Genomic DNA, 13,999 nt, shown 5'->3' with positions numbered 1-13,999 from the left:
AACTTTTATAGTATAAGTAAATAGAAATCAATGAAATTTTAACACAAGGTTTATGACCACAAAAAGGAAGGTTGGGATTGATTTTGGGAGTTTTGGTCGCAACAGTTTAGGAATTATTGGCCAAAAGGGTCCCAAAATTAAACTTTGTTTGACTTCATCAACAAATGAATCATTGGGGTTCTTTGATATGCTAAATCTAACTGTGTATGTAGATTCTTAATATTTGGTCCTGTTTTCAAATTGGTCTACATTAAGGTCCAAAGGGTCCAAAATTAAACTTAGTTTGATTTTAACCAAAAATTGAACTCTTGGGGTTCTTTGATATGCTGGATCTAAACATGTACTTAGATTTTTGGAAAGATTAGAACTTGTTTTAAATCTTTACTTTAGGCACTGGCCTCCTTAACAACACGACAGGTTAGCTACTGTTACTAAATGTATTCACACTAAAATATAGTTCCCTATATAGTTCCCATGTATGTGCACAAATAACACATATAAACTGAAAAAATAGGTATTATTTTGGATCAGATCATTCAAGAATTAATGTTATTAAGGTGTGTTGGTGTACAGGCTTTTTTTTTTAAAGCATTTTGATTAGGTACTTGAGTATTGATACAATACTAGTATGATTGACAACTGTCATTATCACCAAACAATCAGAGACGAGGTATACCTTTAATTACAATGCCCCACCTTCTAAACTGTCAATCAAATTGACCACATTACTAGGATGAAATTTGAAAAAAATAGGCAGGACAGGAGTTTTGAGTAAAAAAAAAAGACAGGATGAGACACTTGCCAAAAAAAAAAGTCAGGACGCCAATTTATGTAAAAAAAGTCAGGACAAACTAAAAAAGAAAAAGCAGGACCAGATAGAGTGAAAAATAAAAAGGCAGGACAGAGATTACATCTAAAAAAAAATGCAGGACAAAATTTTTCATCCAAGCCCCCACCCCCATAAAAATCAAATGGTAGCTCCCTTACATAATTATACAGATCTCAATATACAAATATTTGACCTCATAATTGAATACACAAGTGACGTGTATAATTAGATGTTTGATATATATATAGATATGGATGATAGATTTATTTATTGCATATTACTTTGATCTACATTACATAAAGTGATTCTGTAAATTATGTATGAAAGATCGGTGCATTACGTCTGCGCGCGCATTACCATTACATTTGCGCGCAAAAAATACGTTTGCGCGCAAAAAAATACGTTTGCGCGCAAAAAAAATACGTTTGCGCGCAGCTTTTGATTACAATTGCGCGCATTTTTTTGACAGGTAAACTCAGGTAAAATACAGGTTATAATACTTATTTATTTATAATTTGTTGAATTATTTACAAGTATAAGTACTCATTCCGTTAGTCTTAGTCCCCTTCTCGCCAACGATGAGGTGGAAGTGGGATTTCAAGCAAGATAAGTCCGTTTCATTATGCTAGCACTAAATCCTAGAAATATATACAGATGAAAATGTTAAAGAAAACATAGCTATTATCTTTAATAAAGGTAAAAGTATTGATAAATTCATTACTTTACATGTCGGTACGTGCCGAAACTCCATGATAATCAGAACAAAAACAATAAGCCTTTCCACCAGACAAGACAATATTTTATTTGAGTCTCACCTCTTATAAAACATACATTTACATAATATTACAATTTCCTATATAAAACAAGAGCCACTCTAAAAAGAGTTATGAGAGACTATAAAAAATGGTATATAAATTTACATATATATGTACACACATAAAATATAAAACATAAAACAATTTAAAAGTTTACAAATTTTAAGAATATAATAAACATTTTCTTTTCAGTAAAATATCATAGCAGATTTTGGCAGTATAAAAGTAAACATTTTCATCACTAAATAAAAATACAAATTTATCGTCATCTGACATACTATTAAAATCATGACACAAAGAATTAGCATGACTAAACAACACAGCACGAAAATCTGCATATAGTGGACATTTCAAAATTACGTGTTTCTCATCTTCAATGGTATCATTACAACTAAAACATATTCTTTCATTAATAGCTATAGGTAAGTTCTGATACCGGCCCGTCTCAATTTTTAGGGGCGCAACACCACAGGGAAAGTTTGCAAAAGCACTTCTATATTTCCCTGCAATAGTTTTACAAATGTAATTTTCTACCTTAAATTCTGTTTTAAATAATTTATAAGTACGTAGTTTGGCATATTCATTCGAAACCAACTTATTATACCATTCAGTTTTATATAAATCAATAGCTAAGCATTCTATATCCTTAATTACATTTTAAGTTATCACAATTATAATATGGTTCAAGATTATACTCTTTAAACTTTGTCATTACTCTGAAGCACCAGTTTTTAATTGGCTTATTTCCGTACTTATATGACCACATGCATACTCTTTTGTTCAATCTATCATTGTCCATTTTACAAAATATGGACCATCATCTAAATACAGCTGTCCACTGCTTTACATTGCATGGAATCCAGCCCATATCACCATACAGAGATAAGTTTGGTGTATATTTTCCTACACCAACAAAAAATCTCATCGCTCTGTATTTAACGGCATTTATGCAAGAAAATTCTCTTGTTCCCCATATTGAAGCCCCATAATCGATGACTGACCATACAAGTGTGTCAAAAAGCTTTGTATAAGTAGAGTAACAAAACCCACCATTTGATATACATTTTGCGATCAATAAGCCTAGAGCTCTACTTGCCGACTTGGCAATAGCTTTTGACATCAAATCATAATTTAAAAATTCTGTAAGATGTAAACCAAGGTATGTATATTGTACAATTTCGATATTATCATTACCCAGAATAAATGTATAAATAGACCTTGGAAATGAAGGTGGTCTAAAATGAAAAATCTTAGATTTACTCAAATCAACACTAAATATCATTTTTATGACACCACATATGTAAAACATTTAAGAGCATTTGATAGTCTGATTCATTTTCAGCAAGTAAAACAATATCATCAGCATAGAGCAAAATACATATTTTCTCTTCCTCTATCGGAATACCAACATTTAAACTTTTAACCTCATTTACTAAATTATTAATCAAAGTATTGAATAAAATGGGCGATAACACACGCCCGTGTTTTAATCCACATTGAACATCAAACCATTGGGTTAAATTCCCATTCATTTTAACACATGACTGTACTTTATGATATAATGATTTTAAAGCATTCAACATTTTACTACTATTTCCTATTTACTAACGTTTACAAAATAATAAAAATCTGTTTACAGTATCATATGCTTTTTTGAAATCAATAAAAGCTGCAAAAGTTGACAGTTTACACATTTTTCTTGTTTCAATAATACTTGTAATTGTTGACAAATGATCAATAGTATTACGATTAGAAAAGTGGAAAGACTTAATAATAATCAGAACAAAAACATTAATTCTTTCCACAGAAAAGTGGAAGACCTAAGAAATGTTTTCAAAATTAATAATTGATAGTCATATTTACTATGAAAATAAGAATTATATGTATTCAATTACAGTTTGATTTAATCTTTATTTATATTTTTACCTGAGTTTACCTGTAAAATGAATGCGCGCAAAAGTAAGAAAGATGCGCGCATACGTAAAACATTTTAATCCCCAAATGCGCGCAAACGTAATGCGCCCTGAAAGATAAATGGTTAATGGATAAACAAGATCTTAAAAACAAGAGGCTCTCAAGAGCCTGAATCGCTCACCTTAATTTTTTTTGGTTAAATCTCTCATCAATAATTATTTTGGCTTTTCAATTTATTTAAATGTTCTTTGAATCGTCCTATTTTCTTCAAAAGCAAAAACAATATCATTTTCTCCTATGTTCTATTTTATCCATAGGAGCTATGTTTCTTGACATACAAGGAAATAAAATATAAAATTTATACTAGATACTCTGAAACTCATTTAGCCTAAGTTTGGCTGAAATTGATACAGCAGTTTCAAAGGAGAAGATTTTTTAAAGTAAGTCAACATGATGAACAAATTGTGAAAAAAAGTCTTTAAAGGGCAATAACTCCTTAAGGGGTCAATTGACAATTTTGGTCAAATTGACTTATTTGTAGATCTTACTTTGCTTAACATTTTTGCTATTAACAGTTTATCTGTATCTATAATAATATTCAAGATAATTACCAAACACTGCAAAATTTCTTTAAAATCATCATTTCAGGGGCATTATACCTGAAAAACCAGTTACCCAATTCAGCTGAAAATTTCAGGACAGGTAGACCTTGACCTAATAAATACTTTAACTTCTTGTCTTATTTGCTCTAAATGTTGGAGTTTTTGAGATATAAGCCAAAAACTGCATTTTACCCTGTGTTCTATTTTTCGCCATGACGGCCATGTTTTTTGACGAAATAGAAAATAAGATACAAACTTTATTTTATACACCCTACTGATCATTCAAATGAAGTTTGGTTGAATTTGGTTGAGTAGTTTCAAAGGAGAAGATTTTTTAAAGTTAGCAAATATGATGAACGAATTGTGAAAAATTGTCATAAAAGGACAATAACCACCTAAGGGGTCAATTGACAATTTTGGTCATATTAACTTATTTGTAGATCTTATTTTGCTGATCATTTTGGCTGCTTACAGTTTATCTTTATCTATAATAATATTCAAGATAATGACCAAAAACTGCAAAATTTCCTTAAAATTACCAATTAAGTGACAGCAACTCAACAATGGGTTGTTTGATTCATCTGAAAATTTCAGGGCTGATATAAGATAAAAACTGCATTTGACCCTATTTTCTATTTTAAGTAACGGCGGCCATGTTTTTTGACGGATCAAAAATCGAAGCACAAACTTTGTGCAGGATAATCTAAGGAACAATCATGCTAAGTTTCATCCAAATCCATTCAGTAGTTTCAGAGGAGAAGATGTTCGAAAAATTGTTAACGACGACAGACGACGACGACGACGACGACGGACGCCAAGTGATGAGAAAAGCTCACATTTCCTTTTAGGAAAGGTGAGCTAAAAATGAAATATGAATATAAATATATGTAAAAGGTATTCAAGTAAGGCCTATAATTTACTTAATAAATTTCCAATAATGAATTTTTGATTTGCATTTTTTGTGCAAATTAAGAGACCCATACTATTTAATTTAAGCTCATTTTGTCAATAGTGCTTTATTAATGTCCATTTCCCCCAACTATACCTTAATATGAAATTATTCATACTACTCTTCTAATCTTTCTATCACTTTGATTAATAATGGGCCTAGTTTTCAAGTTGGTCCAAATCGGGGTCCAAAATTAAACTGTGTTTGATTTCAACAAAATTGAATATATGGGGTTCTTCAATATGCTGAATCTAACCATTTATTTAGATTTTGGGTATTGGACCATAGGTAAATGTCCAATTTAATTTTTTTAAGTTTTTAAGTTTTAGTTCTAAGACCATATTCATTCTGTGTCAGAAACCTATGTTGTGTCAACTATTTAATCAAAAGCCAAATCTGTATCAAGCTTAAATGTTGTGTCCATACTTGCCCCAACTGTTCAGGGTTCGACTTCTTCGGTCGTATCAAGCTGCGCCCTGTGTAGCATCTGGTTGTTTCTGTTCTCTAATTTTAGTTTGCCTCAACCAAATAGTAGGAAACTTATACACAATGCTCATTACCACAAAACTCAAATTAAGTTTTTTTATTATCAATGTGCTTATCCCAGTTCTGTTTTATTTTAGGGAACGACAATTTAACTTCCAGGATTTTTTTTTTCTAAAAAATATTTTGATGTACAATTTGACAAAAAAAAATATTCAAGTCTAGCAGATGACAAAAAAAAACCCAATAGTTTGATTGCATTTTCCTCCCATACCTTTTAGTGTATAATATTGAAAACTATATGATTGATTGCGTTGAAAAGTGAACAAAATTAGTTCACACCTTGCCGAATTAAAAAAGTTCTAAGAAAAAAACAATACCCCCATTGAAGTTAACATTACACAGGCACTTGTCTCAGAAAAAAAATCGTATACCTTTATAAAGATATATAGGAATTTTTCTGTGGTCCTTCACTCTTACATTTCAAAACATTGTTTGCTTAATTTATTGGTGTGCTATACTTGATCATACCTGTATCTTGGCATGTCACATGGTCATGTTTTCTCGGATTGCAATTGTTTTTGTGGTTTTACACTAAATCCATTGGATGCTGGATGTGTACGAACTTATAATTTAGTCTTAGATGCATGATTTGTTTTTAGTTGTTATCAATGGCTTCGAACTAACTGTCAGTAACTGCGAGTACGCTCAGATATGTACTTATTGTCTCTTTGTTGTTGGGTTGTACAAGTACCCAGCCATGTACACCCCAAACTCTGTATTTTTGTTAGATTTATTTCTATTTGTATCCAGCTTATGAGTTAAGCCTTTTTCAAAAGATTTTTAAAGCTTTGTCTTATTTTGTACTGTTACATCACTGTTCTGTTGCAAGAGTTTCTCACTGCGTTGTAGTCTAGACCCATTGGTGGACTAGGCTGATATCTGCTCTTTGGTCGGGTTGATGCATCTTTGTCTCATTCCTGTTTTGCATTCTCTGTTTTTACATTTTTTTACACAGTACTGTTTGTATAGAATTTCCAACCCGTTCACCATACCCGTATACGTCGTATTTTTTGTTTCACTTGGAAATCAGATGTTTCGTTACAACAAATTACATAAAACCTTACTGAACATAAATACAACTACTAGTATTTGGTTCGGAAGATTGGTAATACAGTAATTAAAGATACTTTATGTTATTACAAAAAAAATATAACGTCCTATTTTTCTATAAATACGATTCAAGTAGTTTTATTGAACATTTAAATATTTTTATGAATTAAAAACAGAAAAATGATATACATGTAATAATAATAAGATACTTAGCAATGTTTCAGAATAAAGACATGGTTTATCTACTATTGACTTTGAACTAGCTTTCCGTGTCTATGAGTATTCTGTTTATATCTGACTTTTGTTTGATGGTTTTCGATTTTGTTTTTTGTGTTGATCTGCTTAATCCAGTCCTTTCAAATTTTTGTTTACAGTTTGTTCTGTGCTGTTGTAACACTGTGTCAATTTAGTGGAAGGATGAGTGCTTTCAGTCATGTTAAACCCTGCCACATTTCGTATTATGTCACTAGCCTATAAGTCAGTGTTGAACGTTGGATGTTGTCTCTCATTATTGGTTATTTGACTGACCCTCGCACATATTCAACCAAGCCACATGATCATCTGTTTATAAATAAGAAGATGTGGTATGATTGCCAATGAGACAACTCTCCACAAAAGTCCAAAATAATACAGAAATTATCAACTATAGGTCACCGTATGGTCTGTTATGTTTATATCAATCATTTATTGAGAACAAGAGTAGCAGAAGACAAATATCATGTTTATAATTGTTTTCTTTGAAAGAAGCATACACGCACATTCATTGGCGACATACAGTGTAAATGAAGCATTATTTAATTTCATGACCATAACCCTTTAGAGCGGGGTTTACAGAATACAGAATAATGGACAAGAAAATATGAGATTTATATATAAGAATATAAAACAAATGGGAACAAATAGAGTGCTAAAATATCAAGAATTCGATTATAAGTAAAATATAATTCATTCGAGAAGAATTGCCTCTAAATTTAATTGCCTTCACATTTGGTACAGAAATTAAGACATCCCACTCAGATCCTCATCCCATTCCATAATTAGTCTGAAAGAACTTGAATGCAAACATCCAAAATGTCAAAAGTTAAAGCCCGAAGTTAACTCCTCCGTCGTTATCCCAAAGATTTGGATTTCTTTGTGGTCCATTAGAATATCCTTGTTGTGAATATCCTTGTGACATTTGAGCCATATTGGGTGCACATCCAGGAGGAGGCGGCTGAAATATAAGATGAATAAAATGTAAAAGATCCGGTGAAAATGATTTACGTTTTTTGTTTTGTTCGTTCTTATGTTGCACTGTTACACCACTGTCCCAGCTAGGTTAGGGGAGTTTTGGGATTCCGTTAACATGTTGTACCCCGCCACATATTCTATGTATGTGCCTGTCCCAAGTCAGACACCTGTAATTCAGTCACTTATTGCTGTGTTGCCTAATTGTTTGTCGTTCGTTTTTTGTGTTCATTACTTTGGCTGTTATTTTTCTCGTCTTACAATTGTCATTTCGGGGCCTTTTATAGCTGACTATGCGATATTGGCTTTGCTCATTGTTGAAGGCCTTAGGGTGACCTATAGTTGATGATATATGTGTCATTTGGTCCCTTGTGGAGAGTTGCCTCATTGAAATCATTCACATCTTCTTTTTTATATATTTATTTTTACTGAGAAGTCATTATAAAAAAGAATGATAAATTAAAACGTTTCCGATGTTCAACTGTTTTAATTTCTATTTATCTTTATCGGTAAAACATTCTACATATGAAAGCGTTTGTTAGTTTGTCATATTTAAATTGTAAGGAACAAATCGATCGAATAGGGGACAGATCCAGTAACTGCTCGCTTCACCTACCAGACCTTTGGTGGAAAGCGTAATAAACATATACACAAGGAACGCATGATACGCCCGTCATCTAGTGTTTGAAGTTTTATGCAATAATCATAAATAGTTTCTGAGATACGGCGCGTTATGTAAAAACACCCCTTTTTATTTAAACAAAAAACTCAATAACTTTAATGTAAAATTTTGAATCATCACCAAAATGTATGCAGATGTTTGATTGATATAACTAAGGAGTGTTTAAAGTTTTAAGCAATAATCATTGAAGGTTTTTGAGATACGGTGCGACATGTGACAACCCCAAACCTTTTTTTTAAAAAAAAAAAAACCCACCTCAATAGCTCTTAAATAAAATTTTGAATCCTATCCAAAAAATACACAGAAATTTAGATTAATATAATTAAGATGTGTATAAAGTTTTAAGCAATAATCATAAAACGTTTCTGAGATACGTGACGACATGTATACCATAATACGTCCCGTCAAAATTTTTGACTGGCGTATAAAAACAGGATCATCTGTATTCCTATGGACAGCACCAAGGATGAATGAAAGATTGTAAAAATCGTTTTTTCTATGTTGTGATGTTATGCTATTGTTTCAGAAAAAGGGAGAAGGTTTGGATCCATTAAAACGTTTAATCCCGCTGCAAATGTTTGCACCTGTCCTAAGTCAGGAATCTGATGTACAGTAGTTGTCGTTTGTTTATGTAATATATACGTGTTTCTCGTTTCTCGTTTTGTTTATATAGATTAGACAGTTGGTTTTCCCGTTTGAATGGTTTTACACTAGTAATTTTGGGGCCCTTTATAGCTTGTTGTTCGGTGTGAGCCAAGGCTCCGTGTTGAAGGCCGTACTTTAACCTATAATGGTTTACTTTTTAAATTGTTATTTGGAGGGAGAGTTGTCTCATTGGCACTCACACCACATCTTCCTATTTCTATAAAGCCTGGTAGCCTGACCCAATCTAATACTTCGTCTACTGTCGAGCTGTGAGACAGGATCCCCGGCTATAGCTAATATCTTAATATCTGATATCCAGAGCTATTTCTAAGATATTACAAAATTTAGGTCAAAGATATACATATTTTATATATATGATCGGTTGCATTGTCGCATATCATGACAATTTTAATTTGGAAAAAGTATTATCAAGATGCAAAGACAAAATTATTCACGAAATCGACATTTCCATTACCATATCATAAATAAATACATATTAGAGTTGTATAACTCTTGATTTTGGAAGATTTACGCAAAACAATATTATACAATTACTGTCTTTTGGTGAGGTAAATGTGTGTTTTTTTTGACTTTTGAAAAACTGATATTCACTGAGGCCAACGGCCGAAGTGAATATCAGTTTTTCAAAAGTCAATAAAACCACATATCTACCGAAACAAAAGACAGTAAATGTTTTATTCCATATTCCAAGAGAAATTAATGTAATGGAAAATATTTACCAAAACCAATTGTACATCAAACGTTTTTTTACCAAAATTATACACGTAAAAGCACGCGACGTTTTGCGCGGTGAATATCCTTTTTCCGCAGATGAATATGCTTATTTATTCAAAATCCCATTCATACAGAAAAACCTACTAATATTTTATCAATATGGAATAACCTGAAAACCCGCTTTTTCTGATGAAAAAAAATACTATATGCATTTCTACGTAATATACTACAGAAAAAGTGTGTTTTACGAACTTTATAGTAATGATGGGCTATTGTCAATCCAGTACTGTGATTCCTATGTATGTCTTCAATATAATAAATACAAATCATTCTTACCGGTATATTGCTAGCTGTAGTGTGTTGGGCCATCATCGGGGGGCTTTGCTGTGCATACTGCTGAGGTGCTACCTAATTAGAATAATTAAAAACAAGAATATGTTATGCCCAAAGATAGTAGCTCCTCCTGTCCTTGGAAGAAGGTTCTTAAAACTCTTTTGGTGTGGTAATTGAATATTATCATATGAGTATCCTTGTATGTCGTCATCTTTCAGGGCATATCTTAACCTCACGTTAGCTGCACAAGAATCTCATAAATGAATGACACATTTGTTAAATACATCGCATCAGGTACACTACTCGATGCTTAACTGCTGAGAGGCCAAAACCATTTCTAGACACACAATTGCCCTATACCGAAGCTTATCAACATATAAAGGCATAGCATAACATAAACCTTTTTTTCCGACGAAGCAAAACATGTAAGTAAATATTAATGAAGAATTGAATCAATTTAATGTTGATGGTCATGCGGAGGTGCACCCACCATCCAGCTCTAAAAAAAAAAAAGGTAATTTTGTTTCACAATTATGTCTTATGATTTCTAATTCATTCTCAGGAGTACCTGCTTATTTAAAGTTTTTTTTATACTGCACTCGTTCTATTTGAACAGTCAAAATGCGTTGACTGTATATTTTTATGTCATATACAGTCATTGACCCGATATCACGTTTTCTTCATGAATATTTAAATAGAAAATGACGAAATAATATTTGATTATTCATACGACCTCTTTAACCTGTTCTCGTTTCCAATGCATACAACGATTCCGGGATCGAATCAACCGTGTTTCTTTTGCAATTATTAGAAAAACATATTTCATTTGTTAATATTTTTTGTTTGCAATCTATAAATCATTATGTTTCATGCTTATGGTTGATATTTAAGTCCATACTCAAACGATTTCGTTCACCATCGAGTGTGAGTTTCAACAGGTAAATATGCACATTTCATTGTGTTGTATATTTCTCCGCGAGCATGATATGAAGCCTTTTTAAAGGGGATTTTCCCTAATATTTAAATCAAATAAATAACCTTAACGCATTAAACAACAATCGAAAATGCTGTATTAGATTGAAGTATAAAGCACAGCCTCGCATTTCCCCGTTTCTAAGCCTCATCCTTATATCGTTGATATGTCAAGTCAATTCACTATTATTGTCTATATAATATTTATATACATTCTAAAATGCCTTCACAAAATATGTTTACAAGTTTCACGCTTCGCCAACGTTTAAAGTTCTCTTATTGTGTAAGTTTACCTCATCCTTATACAAGTAAATAGAATAATCCCTGTCACAGTTTTGTACAAACACGATTTCAAATTCATTAACACTTTCCATTAACAGTGTTTGTTTAGAACATACATTCCCCCCCATGGAATATTTCTCCTAAAATACGAAATATGGAATACTCTTACTTACATAGGCGTATGGTGGTGGTGGTAGATACGGCTGCGCAGTCAGAGGCTGTGATGACATTGGTGCTGGTGGAGTTGACTGCACAACTGTAAAAATATGCACTCTTGCAATAGTAATCAAAACATAAGGAATGTCATGTTATCTTTGCTCTATCAATTTCATTAAAACTTTATTTGTAGTGAAAAATCACCGAGATAGTTGCCCTGAATGATTCGAAAGATTTGTTTTTTCATGGTCCAAGGTAACAAAAAAAATAATAAAAGAAGCAGAAAGTCATTGCAAAATCAAGAAAAAAAATTCTGAAGAGAACATGTGATGTTCTGTCATTCATGTCCATGTCCTAAATCATCGTTAATGATTTTAATGTAAATAGCCTTTAAAATAACGGTTACATGAAACTTTGTGTCTCTTTTGCGACTGTTTCAGGTTGTACAAAAGTGTAATGCTGAGCACCCCCCCCCCCCAAAAAAAAATTAAATAAATAATAGATAATTTAAAAAAAAACAACAAAAACAACTTATACAGAAATAATTGAAATCTATTTATCAGTTAAATACAGAAAAATGAATAAGAAATGGTTCTTAATTGAGGAACTAATTAAAAGTTCAAATGTAAAATCCTAGGCCTATATAAATCAATCTTTCCCCTCGGCTGTAATGAGGGTTTTTTTTTAAATCTCAATCTTGTATGGGATGTATCTTAATGTCAAATCCATAAAAAAAAAAGTCTATTCTTCACATAGATACGGAGTAAAACAAATCAAAAACAATTTTTTTTACGATGATGATAATTTATATATCAAACTGAGTGAAATGGGATTTGATTGGTTTATTTTTACATTTTTTAGACTGACCGGAAGGTCATAAAATTTGATGACGCACAAGAATGACAAAAAAAAAAAACTCAAACAAAAGCAAAAATGGATTGAACTTTTACGCTGGCCTTTTTTTATTTTTTTTTGGGAGGGGGGGGGGGGTAAAAACTGCTTACTTATTTTTCGATTATATACCAATCACATTGAGACTAGTCAATACCATAACTGCATGTTTATAGACTTACAATATCCGGGAGGCTGTTGGGTATACTGTTGTTGAGGGTATTGCTGCTGTGGATAGCCTCCATTTCCATAGTTCTGTTGAGGATAACCTAAACATCAACAAAAAATATAAAAATAAGAAAATGTGGTAGGATTGCTAACTTAAGGAGACAACTCTACACCAGAAACTAACAATGAGCAAACCTAACCGCATAGCAAGCTATAAATGTATACCAAAATTTAATTTGTCGTCAAAGAGTAATCGTATTGAATCAAGGGGAAACCTTTTTTTAAATAGGTGTTTGACATTTCGTTTGGCCAAATTATGTGTTGCAGTTCCAACAATAGACCGATTTATATTGAAATCTATAATAAAACGATTCAAAATGCCAATACATATTACGATATAGTCCATATAAAGATAAGAAGATGTGATTTGATTTCTTATGAGGCTACTCTTCACCAGAGAACAAATGACATAAACGTTAACAATTATGGGTTACCCTACGGCCTTCAACAATTAGCAACACCCATGCTGCACAGTAAGCTATCGAAGGCCACGAAATGACAAATGAAAAACAACTCAAACGGGAAATTTGTAACGGCCTGATTCATGTACAAACCAATAAATGAAAACAAATATAAGACGTAACATGCAAACACGACCACCACTGAATTTAGGACAGACATACAGAATGTGGTCGAGCAAAACATGGTTGACGGCATACTAACTTTCCCCTATGCTTACTCTTTTATTCAATTTGATCGCACTTAAAAAGAGGAACATAATGATATAAAACTTACCCGACATTTTGGATTTCGTTACGTATTGACTACAATTGAAAATAGATCAATACTCTTTTCACCCGTGAACAAAACAATATTCATATGACCGTTATAATAAATGACCAGGCCAATCAATATTTAAATGGACATTGGTCAATATGTACGACCACACAAAAGAAACTCGTGTTTAAGCTTGTTCCAGAATACCATTTGCTTTAACTTTATTTATCCCTTTTAAAAAAATGTTTCAACACAATAACATTGGACCCTTAGGTACAGCGATTGTGTTCGTTTTAGTGCCACAACACCTGCATATTAGTGAACGTATGACTTCACATTCTTAATAAATTTTCAACGTATTTATTCTTATACTATTATTTGTTTATAATAATGCCCCAGAGGTCATATGTTATAGGAATAGCATTT

General features: G+C 32.1%; 1 protein-coding gene across 1 annotated transcript; it reads right to left on the bottom strand.

Annotated features, from left to right (window-relative positions):
* Positions 1 to 7,421: 7,421 nt before the first annotated feature.
* On the bottom strand, positions 7,422 to 13,730 carry LOC134708284 (uncharacterized). Its single transcript, XM_063568703.1, has 5 exons — positions 13,592 to 13,730; positions 12,811 to 12,897; positions 11,755 to 11,837; positions 10,331 to 10,402; positions 7,422 to 7,918 (listed from the first exon to the last, which is right to left on the bottom strand). The coding sequence occupies exons 1-5, from the start codon at positions 13,596 to 13,598 to the stop codon at positions 7,787 to 7,789; spliced, it is 381 nt and encodes a 126-aa protein (XP_063424773.1). The 5' UTR covers positions 13,599 to 13,730; the 3' UTR covers positions 7,422 to 7,786.
* Positions 13,731 to 13,999: the final 269 nt, after the last annotated feature.

The sequence above is a fragment of the Mytilus trossulus genome, chromosome 2 (genome assembly GCF_036588685.1).
Source record: "Mytilus trossulus isolate FHL-02 chromosome 2, PNRI_Mtr1.1.1.hap1, whole genome shotgun sequence".
NCBI classification, from domain to species: Eukaryota; Metazoa; Mollusca; class Bivalvia; order Mytilida; family Mytilidae; genus Mytilus; species Mytilus trossulus.
Note: the sequence above shows the minus strand (reverse complement) of the source record. Positions and strands in the feature narration are given on the sequence as shown.